We start from the raw sequence: 13,750 nt of genomic DNA, 5'->3' as shown, positions 1-13,750 counted from the left end.
CCAAATAATTAGTAAGAAAAGCAAAATAGACACTCGAGTCAATCCTTGTTCAAACATGTTTTTTTTATTGGACAGTACCAAAATCTCCTGGGAAAACCTGTTATAGTTCAGTGTAACCAAGGCTGAACTTTGCTATATTTTCAAAAGGTGCTTTTGGCACTAACAGAACACTGTCGATCACAAAAAGAACACCAAATATACAGTTAAGCATGGTGGTGGCAGCATTGGTTGGAAAGAAGGCTGACACACTTCATGTCAACCAATGCCAATAAAAAAAATCATTTAAAAAAGGACAGTGCGGAGATACTGTACTTCCGGGGCAGTCATGGAGTAAGAAGCACGGCTGCAGAGCTCCTCGATCACTTCGAGCAACGCCGTACTTTATTCGTATTTTGACGAGTTATATTTGTATTTAAAGGCATTGACAAACAAAAAGCCCACTCGGATGGAGAGGATCTCGCCGCAAGCGACATTGACGGCCGGCACGAACCCGGGGAGCTACGGGCTAATGAGGCTACAGCTAACCTATCAATGATCCTGCAAGAATTAAGGGAATTCCGGCGTGAAAGCGCCAATACACGCACCGAAATCAAGGACGAAATTAAAACGATTAACAACAGAATAGATGACGTCGAAACGAGGATCTCAGAGACGGAAGAAAGAGTGCCCGGGGCTGGAAGAAGCTACGAAGGAGCTGCGACAGCTACAAGCTAAAATGCAAGATAAGATAACTGATCAAGAGAGACGAGCAAGCCGGGACAATATAAGAATTTATGGTGTTGAGGAGGGGGCTGAGACCAACTCTGCAACGATGATAGTGTTTGTAGAACATCTCTTTAAAGAAAAGCTCGAGCTTTCTCCCTCCACCGATCTGAAGATTGAGCGGGCACATCGAGCGCTAGGCCGTAAACCTCCCGCCGATTCCCCCCCGAGGTCTATAATAGTAAAATTCGCCAGCAATAAGATGAAGGAGGAGGTCCTGCGTAATGTTTGGCACAAGAAGGGATTTCTGTACAAAGAGAAGAGAGTTTTTGTCGACCACGACTATGCACCAGAGACCCTGAGGAAACGCCGGGAATACGCAGAGGCAAAGAAGGTGCTGCGGGAGAAGGGGATACGATTTCAGACTCCGTTTCCAGCGAGGATGAGAGTATTCTACGAGGGAGAAACGTGCCTTTACAACTCAGCGCAGGAGGCCACTTCCGACATGCTGAAGAGGGGTTTTCCCGTGGCTGTATACAAACCTCCTACCACCTGGATTGGCAGAATTAAGAACAGACTGTGGCATCGGTCTGCGAGCGGTGAGGAACAACAGCTGGAAGCTCCACGTGAGGGTTTCAAAAAGAAATTGAATTGAACAGTATTTGGGTTTTTGTGTGAATATGCTTGGGCATGGATGTAAGCATGCGTGTGTTGGTGTATACGCGAACAGGTGTATGATTGAGTTTGTCGGGGTATGAATGGGCGTGTGGACAGTTATGTATGATGGCAAAGGTGAGTAAGTGTATTAGTAAGCACTGCAGGAACATGTGGAAAGGTATGTAGGGGAATAGGTATGCGCGAGTATGTGTGTGGGTGTATGTACATATATGTAGATGTGTGCGTATATGTGAAATGCAACTAGGTGTTTATGCTTTAGAGTATACGTGAGTCAATGAGTATGTATGCCTGTTCGTGTGTGTACTTATGTGTGCATGTATGTATACATAGATATGATCGAGGACGCTTGGACTCCTATGTATAAATGTGTTTGGGGGAGCGACAACTAACGGAGGGCCCTCGACAAGGGAACTGTAGTGGAGGCTTCCCCTCCGAGCCAGCAGAAGATCCTGGCTCTTTTGGGGTCAAATTTGAGACCTCACAGCGGAGTGTTTACTCAGCGGAACTTTCGCAAGTTACTGAGTTTGTTCTTCTCAATCTTGTTCTATTATTGTTTTTTTCTTTTTCTTCATTACCATGTCAGAGTTCGAGTGGAAAATGGGTCGTTTAAGCAAAAGGCGTAATTTACTTTTTGATGGAAAGTCACAAAATGCCACTTAGGTTCGCTTTGTACAATGTGAAAGGTATCCTAAATCCTATCAAGAGAAGCAAAATTCTGGGCAAAATGGCGAAAGACAAGGTAGACATAATGTTTCTGCAAGAAACCCACCTAAATGACTTGGAACATTTGAAACTCAGAAGACAGGGATTTAAGCAGGTGTTTTCAGCCTCCTAAGAGAAAGGACATAGGAGGGGGGTGTCTACTGTTATTTCTACAAAAGTAATATTCGAGTTGCAGTCAGAAATTAAAGACAAGGAAGGGAGGTACAATATGATTGTGGGTAAAATGGAGGGATCTGTTGTGACCCTTATAAATGTTTATGCTCCACCTGGGGCATCGTGGAGGTTCTACCGACATATTTTTGACTTAATGATAACTAAGGCCCAAGGATTGGTCATATGTGGTGGTGACTTTAATATAAGATTGGATTTCAAAATGGATGTGTCATGAACATCACAGCAGCATAATAACCCAGTGGCTGAGAAAGTGGGAAAGATGATAAAGGAGATGGGCATATGTGATGTATGGAGAGAGCTTAACCCAACTACCAGAGATTACTCAGCGCCACATAATACTTACTCAAGGATTGATTACTTTTTCATGTACAGTAAAGATCTCGGCCTTATAAGGACATGTAAAATTGGAATAATGGACCTATCAGATCATAGTCCAGTTTATTTGGATCTGTAAGTAAAATATAATAAAGGTCCATGGGCATGGAGGCTTAACTTAAATGCACTTAAGGGAAAGATGAGGGAGGAAATAAAAGAGGAAATCTCACTATTTTTGTCAGAAAATGACAACGGAGCGCTGTCCCCAATTATGGTGTGGGATGCAGGCAAGGCATTTTTCAGAGGGAAAATTATTGCAAAATTGGCTTCGCAAAAGAAATCCAGACAGGAGAAATTGGAGAAACTCGAAAACCCATTGCAGCAATTATAGAGACTTTTTCACTGTTTTGTCACTTTGTGTTTGTTGTTACGTCGTGTGGACCTGATGTGGACTTTTTTCAGCATTTTTTGGCCACGACATTCATCAAGGAGGAGACTCTGTGCTTGGTGGTTGCGCCTTCTCGGCAGCATGGGCATGTATACCAGCACTGTTTTTGCCTGGGAGGAATGTCGGCGCCATTTGACTGTCGTTGCTGGACAGTCCCGGGGCGCTTGTGTCTTGCGCTTGTAATGGGCAGCATTTTTCACAGCCCCGCTTTGTTCAGCGGAGAGATCGTTGCTGTTGAACGGTCTGCGGCTGGATGTATGTAAGGCTTGAGGAGCCGACGATGAAAAGAAAGGAGCGTGAGCGCAGAGCGCCGATGCGGATGTGGAACTGGGAGTCGCGGCTTGGAATTGAAGTGGATTTACATGGGACAGGAGATGTGAGCCAATCTCTTTTTCGTCAATGGACGCGACAGTTTTGTGCCTGAAGGACAACACAGAGGCACTCATCCTGGCTCCTCAGGAGCTGGCCCTGAGGATCAGAGCCATTGAGGGCCAGATATACCACACCAGACAAGACCCAAGGTGTAGGTTGTGCAAAGGGGCATCTGAGATGATTCAAAACATAACTGCAGAGGATGTAAAATGCTGGCAGGGAAAGCTTACATTGAACGCCATAACCAGGTGGGTGGGATCGTCTACCGAAACGGGTGCGGTGTATGGACTGGAAACCCCAAGGTCAAAATGGAAAACACCTCCAAAGGTGGTGGAGAATGACCGAGCGAAGATCCTGTGGGACTTCCAGATACATCCTGACAAGATGGTTATGGCGAACCAACCGGATATCGTGATCATTAAAAAGGGCAGAGGAAAACCGTTGTAGTGGATGTAGTGCTGGAAACATCAGAAAGAGGGAACACGAGAAACTAGAGAAATACCAAGGGTTCAGAGAGGAGCTGGAGACTTATTTTATTTTCATAAATATGTAAACAAAATTATTCTCTGTTTTCTTTACGTCAAATTATTTCCACTTAGTCGAGTGGCTTTCAATGTTATTTTAAATAACATTGAAAGCTACTCGATAAATAACTTATTTATTATGGTAGAGATTTAAACCAATCATATTTCAGTTAACTTGTGTTGCCAGGTAAATTAAACTTGCTCGCGGCCTTCAGATTAAACAGAGCAGGCCCCTGTGCGCTGTAAATGAACGGGCACAGTCAGGTTGCAATAGCCAATCAGATCACGAGTCTGCGCACCGGGGCCAGCTAGAATGCCTTACGTCGAGACTTGACGTGCGCGTTCGGTGATTGGATTAGCGCCTGCTAGAGGGAGCTATCACTGCATTTTAACCCAAAATGGCCGAAGAAGAAGACATTGATCTGGTTGCAGAACTACTTTCCACACAATTTTCAAGACGGACCTTCCACAAAAAGCTGGATATTGTGCGAAGAGGTCACCCAACTCCTGCGCTAGCGAGCCTGTCCCAGCAAGGAAAAGGGTTTGTCCGTCATTTTCAGACGAGCATTTATGAATGGTACCCGTGGCTCACAGCCTCTGAGAAACGCTGCAAATTGTATTGCTGGGAATGCAGATTGCTTGCAATGGACCGATTTGGTGAGCCACACTGGATTTTTCCAAGTTGTTTTACCAAGGCAACAAGGAAACATCAGAGCACGGCTGGGCACTTACAAGTTACGGTGCGTTTAAAAACGTTTGGGGACACTCGCGTAGATGTGCAGCTCAGTGAACAGGCACTACATTGGTGAGTAAATGAATTTTATTTTACATTTCTTCTTGTCATTTTATTTCGTGAGTATTAAATTAATGGTAACGAAATAAAATGACAAAGATACAAAAAATGTATCAAATAAATCTGCTCGCCTGCAATTTATAATGGCGCATTGTAGTCACCTTCATGCACGAAAGTTCGTTCAATCTCAGCTGCTCAACATTTGCTGTTGTCTCGCCGATTTTCAAAATGCAAATGATCTGTTTACTTTATTTTCAAAGAATAGTTTGTTTCGTTATTGTTTGGTTGGTGTCTTATGTGAAACTGTGTCTTTTGTGAAAGGCCTAAGGTTGAAATGCACTGCCCGCCACTGCCCAAACTAGATGAGTGGTTGCAACACATCCCGGAAACAACAGCAGACACACACACGCACACACACACACACACTTTTTTTTTTTATTGTTCGGGAAAATGAAACTACCATTCATTTCCAATTATATCAAACAGTTTTGAAGCAATCCTTAAAGTCATAAACCCACATGTCTTGAGGTACACATCAGTGAAAGAACTAGAGACCAAGTTTGTTGTGTGGCCGGTGTGGACAAAGGCATGTCATAGGCATGCCCCGATCCGATCACGTGAGAGGAAATTGTGTTGTATTTCCTATACCATTCCTCTAATTTGGATGTAAATATCCCCAAATCAAAGCTCAGAGTCTGCATTTATAGCACACCATGATTGTTTCAGTTCTCAACTCAACTGTATTTATAAAGCACTTTAAAATAACCACTGCTGTATACAAAGTAAGAAAATAATTTTGGCAATATAGTGTACCAGAATATAAACACTCATTTTTTTTGTTGTTTTTTAAAGAATTTGACTCTGTCACATGTCTGGATTTATACATTCATTCATTTCCCGAAACGCTTGATCCTCACTAGGGTCGCAGGGGGGTGCTGGAGCCTATCCCAGCTGTCTTCGGGCAGTCGGCGGGGGACACCCTGAATCGTTTGCCAGCCAATCGCAGGGCACACAGAAACGAACAACCATTCGCATCCACACTCACACCTAGGGACAATTTTGAGTGTTCAATCAGCCTGCCATGCATGTTTTTGGAATGTGGGAGGAAACCGAAGGACCCGGAGAAAACCCACGCAAGCACGGGGAGAACATGCAAACTCCACACAGGAAGGCCGGAGCCGTAATTGAACCCAGTATCTCTGCACTGTGAAGTCAACGTGCTCACCACCCCACTCCCGGGCCGCCTTGTCTGGATTTAATTCAAGGATTATGAATGATGTAGGCCCGGTAGTCCAGTGGTTAGCACGTCGGCTTCACAGTGCAGAGGTACCGGGTTCGATTCCAGCTCCGGCCTCCCTGTGTGGAGTTTGCATGTTCTCCCCGGGCCTGCGTGGGTTTTCTCCGGGTGCTCCGGTTTCCTCCCACATTCCAAAAACATGCATGGTAGGCTGATTGGACGCTCTAAATTGTCCCTAGGTGTGAGTGTGGGCGTGGATGGTTGTTTGTCTCTGTGTGCCCTGCGATTGGCTGGCAACTGATTCAGGGTGTCCCCCGCCTACTGCCCGGAGATGGCTGGGATAGGCTCCAGCACACCCCGCGACCCTAGTGAGGATCAAGCGGTTCGGAAAATGGATGGATGGATGGATGTCACATGTTTGCATTTCACATCCTTCCACAGGGAACAGAACAGTTTCTAAATGTTGAGGAAAAACAAGCAACATGGATGAACATGCAATTTGCCAGTGAATTGATTTTCAAACCAGCAATGTGGAATATTCTGTAAAACCTCTTCCTGAATATGCCATTAACTTAAAAAAAGATACAATTTATTTCGGAAACGGCAATAATTTTCTCACTGTTTTTTGTTTTGTAGGACCATTATGAGGAGCAGTCTTCGTACAATCCAGCCACGTGTTTTCTCCAAAAATCCCCAACTGAGCTACATGTAAGTGTCCACGCTCAATTAATGTCACCTTAGACGTTGCTTGTCAGAGAACCAAGTCACTGGTTATGTTATCCGGAGTTATTTTGCCTGTGTGGTACCGGACAAGGAAAAGCCTGTCTGCAAAGGCTTGCTCTGAACCTGCTTCCGAGAAGCAACAGAGTTAACATGCATTCAAATGTTTTCTATAAAAGATTCAAAATAATATAGCAATAAATATAAAGGAAAGAGGCCTGATCTCCCAATTTACAAACTGAATAAACCAAAAGTAGTCTTCCACTGTGACCTGTCCATGTGCAGTTTTAAAATTGATCAATATTGGCAAATGCAACAGATCTGGTCTAAAGATGCCCATTGTTATGTTTATGGTCTTCTTGACCACCTGATTATAGTGTCTCACCTGTTTCATCTTTCTTTCTTTCTCTTGTGATATGACACAGTGATAGACGAATGTGTTTTTTCAGGGCGATCCTCATCATTAGTTTTCAAGGAGGTTGATAACTGACATTTGAAGCTGATCTTCAAATCCCCCCCAAAAAAAGGAAAAAAATGTTTCATAATATAAGGATAACAATTCCAACCGTTGTCTGTTAAATGCCTTTAAACACGTTTATTAAACGGCCTTTGTGATTTTAAGGTATGTTTGTTTTTTTAGATCTCAGAAAAAAAATTCTGATACATTTGCTGATAATCTTATCAACAGACTACACTATAACATATTCACATATAGTAATTAAATGTGTTGTCAAGTCAAGTACAACTTTATTGTCAAATGTGCTGTATGTGCAACATACAGCACAAATGTGTGTGTGTGTGTGTGTGTGTGTGTGTGTGTGTGTGTGTACAGCATATATATGCGTGTCGACCCCACTGTGAAGAGGTACCGGATTCGATTCCAGCTTGGGCCTTCCTGTGTGGTGTTTGCATGTTGTCTTCGTGCCTACATGGATTTTCTCTGGGTACTCAATTTTCTTCCCACATTCTAAAAACATTTCTGGCAGGTGAATGGAACACTCTAAATTGTCCCTAGGTGTGACTGTGAGCACGGAAGGTTGTTTGTCTATGTGTGCCCCGCGATTGGCTGGCAACCAGTTCAGGGTGAATGCTGCCAACTGCCCGAAGACAGCTGGGATAGGCTCAGCACCCCCTGTGAGGAGAAGCAGATCAGAAAATGCATGTGTGGTCACACTTACATCTTGGGACAATTTAGAGTGTTGAATCAGTCTGCCATGCATGTTTTTGGAATGTGGGAGAAAACCGGAGTAACTGGAGAAAACCCATGCAGGCACGGTGAGAACACAGGAAGGCCGGAGCCAGGATCGAACCCACGACCTCTGCACTGTGAGGTCGAGGTGCTAACCACTCACCCACTGAGCTGCCCCATACAGCAAAATGAAAATTAAATTTACCTTTTGAGGGATAAAAATGACAACTATGACTCAGCGCGGTTTGATGTATTTCTTTTATATTCTCTCCATCAGAAACTTGTCCAAGAACCCAATGCTGACAAAATTGTCCTGGCAGATCTTTGAAAATCTTCAAGTCATGGAACTGTAAGTTCACATTTTTCACAGACTACTCAGTCAATAGATGGTGGTTGAGTGATTTTTCATGTCTGCCTCACATCACAGAGGTTGGCCCTCTTGTGTGTTCTCCATGTGGTTGCATACCTTTTCTCCAGGTTCTGTGGAGTTTTCCACAGTTTTATATGTGCTCTGCAATCAGAGACACTGACATTGGCCCTTCCTGCAATGACAGCATTTTGGGATTCCCCTCCACAGGGCCTCTTAAGTAGCTCGTGCAGGCTGGTGGCTAATCAGGGACCTGAAAGACAATTGATATAGTTCCAAATCAAAGACACAACTGGAAAACACTCCAGGATTCCAAAATCTCCTTGATCCCCTTGTTAGCACAAGCAAATGTCCACAAGTGGCAGTTAGTCTTCTGTTACGATGTGCATCAATCCAGTTCAGGTTTTAAATGCAAATACCTCATGAATGTGTTTATAGCATCAAGGCCTTTTGACTTTGTTAATAAGCTCTGTTTGAATAAAACCTTGTTCAGAACCTCAGTTTCAACAACAACAACAACAATCATAATACAACAGTAATAATAATAAATACAATTATTAAGCAAGGAAAGACAACCTTATTCTTCACCCAACCAAAAGCACAACATCTAAAATTGAGAACAAACAGAACTGAAGACATTCATAGAGCAGAGAGGAAAAAAGGTATCTTCAAAAAAATACTAAAAGAATGTACAGTATATTGACACATGTAACCAAAAGATTGAAAGACATTTGGTTTGGATAATGGATGGGATGAAACAATAGCTTTCTGAAATACGAAAAGACCGTTGAGTAAAATTGATTTTAACAATGCTTAAAGGGGAAGTCAACTCCAAAGTTGTCTTTAAAATAACATGTTAGATGTGCCTCCACTAGTCTAAACATAGCATTCTGATTAATAATGCACTTAAGATATCCTTTATTTGTCCCACACTGGGGAAATTTACAGCCTCCAGCAGCAAGAATGTAGGCAGAAAGAAGAAAGAAGAAAAAACAAACAAACACCGTTCAATTAAGTGCAATATAAATACAAAATGGATAAATCGCAGTGCTATATACAGTTGTTTTTCACATCATTTAATTATTATTAATATTATTGTTGCTATTTTTATTCAGCAGCCTGACAGCAGTCGGTAGGAACGAGCGTCAGTATCTCTCCTTCTTGCAGCGCGGGTGTAACAGTCTCTGGCTGAAGGAGCTACAGAGTGCTGTCAGGGTGGGCTGGAGAGGGTGGGAGGGACTGTCCATCATAGCTTTTAGCTTAGTTAGCATCCTTCTGTTGCCCACCTCCTCCATACTTGGGGAATATGGAAATCAACAGCGAAATCTCAGGTGGCAAACACGTTGCCACTTGCTGCCGTTTGAAAATGACATCACATCAGAGCTCAGATAAAGACCAGTCACAGCTCAGCCTTCAAACGTCACATGACCAAACACTGAAAACAGGTGAAGGTGATTGGTCATTAACTAAGACCGGAGCAAATGCAATGTAATTTTCACTTGACAGCAAGTTTCACAATGACCACTGATCTGAGATGAATTAAAATGGGTGGATTTTGATGCTTAATCCATATTCCACAAACACAATGTTGATGAGAATGCTGTATTCAGACTTGTGGGCGTAAAAAGACCATGTCAAGAAAATTTGGGGCTTGATTTACCATTTAAAAATTTCTGCTTCCCATGTTAGTTTGTAGGCACCAGCTGCTCAGCTCCTGCTTTTGCCTGCATTCCTTCAGCTGAAAACTGCTTTTTAGTTTTATTTCTCTCGACCCCTCCTCGATTCTTTGGGTGTACAAATTTTATTTTTCAGCATTTTTGTTAACTCGTCATAAAAACCTGAGAATGGCCCTGATAATTATCACTAGATCACTTATCACTAGACTGCTATTAGCAACAAGACGAGAAGAGAGATACCTACTGTCTCCACTGCTGAATTCCACAAAGTTCTTCAGAAGACGGCAATGCTGGAGACAAATATGCATCACTTCAAAATGGTTGTGCAGCTTATTAGGAAATCAGGAAATGAGACCACGCAATCAATATCTCCAAACAGTGGACACAAGCATATTGACAAGAAGCTAGCTCCATCCACCATCCATCATTGGAATTTGCTCGGGGCAAAGACAAAAGTGAGGAGTTAGCCAGGCCTTAATTGTCAACAAAGAGGAATTCCGTTGTCTCATGCAAAATGTCACATCAACACCAAAGAAATCACTCTTGAACTTTGTCACAGCCAAGAAAAAGGAAAACATCTTTCATCTTTCTGTATTTTCACGACCATAAAGCGCACTAAAATGGCTTAAATTTTCTCCAAAATGGACAGGGCACCTACTAATGCGGGGTACCTTATGTATGCACTAAGTTCCAAAACCTGTGACTGTTGCCGAGTGACTATGATAAGCGCTTCGCTTGACTGACTGATGGTGTGCCGATACGCTTGTTAGATAGAGAAAAGGTTGACGTAATTGAGGGCAGCATGTGGATGTTAAAGGAGGCAAGGGGGATGTGTGCATGTGAACGAGGATGCTAAAGGCACACCCCCAGTGGGTTTAAAGTGACATAATGTGCATTGTGCAAAACATCAGCTTGATTAGGACAGCAAAGCACAGTTCAAACTGCAAGCCATCAGTTACGCAGAGGAGCGTGGTAATCGAGCAGCCACAAGAGAATTCAAGATCAACGAATCTATGGGGCTTGGTGCGTTTGGTTGATGAAATCATGCATTCTATCCATCGGAGCAAGGACTAGTGTGGCACAGGAACATCCGGCAGATTACAAGGAAAATCAACTATCTAAAGATTGCCAACAAAGACACCTAGCCCAACCACGTCACCAACATGGACGAGGTGCTGCTCACTTTCGACATCGCAGTGAACCACACTGTAGAGAGGAAGTGGACCAGATACTTCCATTTAGCGCTGTTATATGTCAAATTCCCATTACAGGGGCCATAAAGGTGATTGTAATCACAATAATCAGGAAATACCTTGAACAGCATACTACATTCAAGTGTTTGAACAGAGAGGGTCTAGAAAATCACAGTAAGGAATAAATTCCTTAACACCTGTAAAGCCTTATATGGTGACAAACTTCTATGTTGCAGGAAGAACACAAGGTTCTGTGTTTTGCTAATGACGTGGCTGTGTTTGTCTGTTATTATGAATATAAACGTATTTAAAATCAACTGTATTTTTTTTCCATCTTAAATTCATTTACATTGTGTTTGCCAGCATATCCGAGCTAAGTGCTGACCTAGGTTGCATACTCTGCTATGCAACTTCTTTTAAGTAGGAGTTCATACAGGTACATGGCTTATTTGCATGTGCACTCCCGATGTAGAAAGACACAGGGCGAGAGGGTGTGTCATCCAAAGATTATTCTCTGACATTCAGTGACTGACAATTTTTCCATTTTTGGGGAACGTCATCCTCTCTTCAAATGTGATGAGGTTTATTTTAATAAGGAAGGGATCAAGTTACGTCACTGGTTGCCATCTTCCATAAAACAAAGGGATTCTTTCTCCACAACATCAGGTGAGATGAGAGTCTGGCTCCACTCTGAAGGCCCAACAAACACAAACAATGAAACACAATGTTCCACACCCCTCGTTCCAGACCCCATCCACTGCTGGATTTAACTTTGTATGTCTGTGTGTTTCGATTTCCTTCATGTACGGTGACAATTCCGGCTGTCGCTCATCTCGGCATGCGTGCGCATATGTACACGTGGGCGTGGTTGGGCGCCCACGTGTTGTGTGCATGTGTGTATATGCTTGCAAGCATATGCGCATGTGCAAGCATATACACACACTGGTCAAGCATATACACACACAGGTCGATCACATGAGTTTCGTCGCTTCCAAAGTCGATCTTTGGTCAAATATGTAGTAAGCTGACCCAAGTAAGTAACCTCTGCAGCTCGCATGCAGTCAGTGCCCTGTTTTGAGTGGCAACAACGGAATACAAACCAGATTTGTAGAAGATTGTTCAAGAGATGGCATCCGAAAAGTCCCTGCACTAAGGCACTAAACAACATGCATAGTAAGAGAAAAACGTGATTATATTTTTATTTGTGGACTTCGTTGTTGAAAATGACTGGCCCGTGGTCTTAGTACTGTAGGAGTCAATTTGCATGTGTGTGGGTGTGTGTGTGTGCGTGTGTGAAAGGGATGCGATGATGTTAATGTGTGTCCATGTGCATGATGTGGATCTTTGCAGTAACACAGTAAAAAAAAAAAGGCTCGTGGTCTCTGAGTGGTTGGCCATCCCTGGTATACACTGTACAACATTCTTCAGATTGAATGGCAAGCATAGAATGCATATGATTTGGAAGGGGTACTCTCTTAAAATGCAATTATTTAGTTGATCTCAGATTATTTTATCAGCATTTTCTTTAAATTACAGGCATTTAGAAGATGTGATCTTTGATTGTGGGTGTCAGATCCGCTGGCTGCAGCTATGTCAACAAAGGGGAGACATGGGGCTAAGTAGCCAACAATTATACTGTGATAATAGCTCAAAGAAGATACTGCTGCAAGAAATGAACATAAGCAAATGCGGTAAGTTGACATACACAGTATGTTTTATATACTGTGTCTGACATTGCATGTGTTATGTTGCTCCGAGCTCAATATACAGTTGTAATAAAAAGTATGTACAGTAATCCCTCGTTTATCACGGTTAATGGGGACCAAAACCACCCGCGGTAAACGAAAATCCGCGAAGTAGCGTCCAATTAACATAAACAGGTAAAAAAATAAATAAAAAAAATTTAAAGCCCGCAAACGGTCCGCGAGAAGCTCCAAAACAACAGCGAGTCACATAGAGCAACATATACAGTACTGTAGTCCATGTATATGTAAAAAAAAAAAATAATTATATATATATATATATTATATATATTATTTTTTTTAAATTTTATTTTATATATGTTTGAAAAAATCCGCGATGCACTGAACCTGCGATAAACGAACCGCGAAGTAGCGAGGGATCACTGTAATGTGAACCTATTGAAATGACCTACATTTCTGAAATAAAATGATGACCTGATCTTCATCAAGTCATAACAATAGACAAACGAAATCAGCTTAAACAAATACTACACAAACAATTACCGTATTTTCACGACCATTTGGTGCACCGTATTGTTGGGCGCAGTCTCAGTAACGGGTGCTATTTCTGTGTTTGACACATACAAAACGCACTGTATTATTGGGCGCAGCCAGGCATGGTAAAACATACGGCAGCTTAAACATACGGCATGCATGCACGCACGCTAAAAACACGTTTTTAAAAAGGCAACGGAAGCAAAACTGAGTTCGGTTGTACTTTATTTAGCCATTTTACAATGTACTCACGTTTTTCTCTTCACCTCTTACACGCTCACCCTTCACACATTGGCGACTGGTACCTGCTAGGGGTGTGCCTTTAGCGTCCTCTTACACGCCCACCCTGCACTCATTGGTGACTGGTACCTGCTAGGGGCGTGCCTTTAGCGTCCTCTTACA

General features: G+C 42.7%; 1 protein-coding gene across 1 annotated transcript in view; it reads left to right on the top strand.

Annotated features, from left to right (window-relative positions):
• Positions 1-13,750, top strand: part of LOC147205662 (NT-3 growth factor receptor-like) — a 46,969-nt gene that overhangs the window by 1,937 nt on the left and 31,282 nt on the right. Inside the window, exons 3-5 of the mRNA XM_086108462.1 lie at positions 6,603-6,674; positions 8,153-8,224; positions 12,648-12,802. Of these exons, the coding sequence (XP_085964588.1) occupies positions 6,603-6,674; positions 8,153-8,224; positions 12,648-12,802 (299 nt within the window). The remainder of the gene's footprint in view (positions 1-6,602; positions 6,675-8,152; positions 8,225-12,647; positions 12,803-13,750) is intronic.

The sequence above is a fragment of the Hippocampus guttulatus genome, chromosome 4 (genome assembly GCF_054856545.1).
Source record: "Hippocampus guttulatus isolate MCC_2025c chromosome 4, RoL_Hgut_1.0, whole genome shotgun sequence".
Classification (NCBI taxonomy): domain Eukaryota; kingdom Metazoa; phylum Chordata; class Actinopteri; order Syngnathiformes; family Syngnathidae; genus Hippocampus; species Hippocampus guttulatus.
The sequence above is the reverse complement of the archived record's forward strand: the minus strand, read 5'-3'. Positions and strand labels throughout refer to the sequence as shown.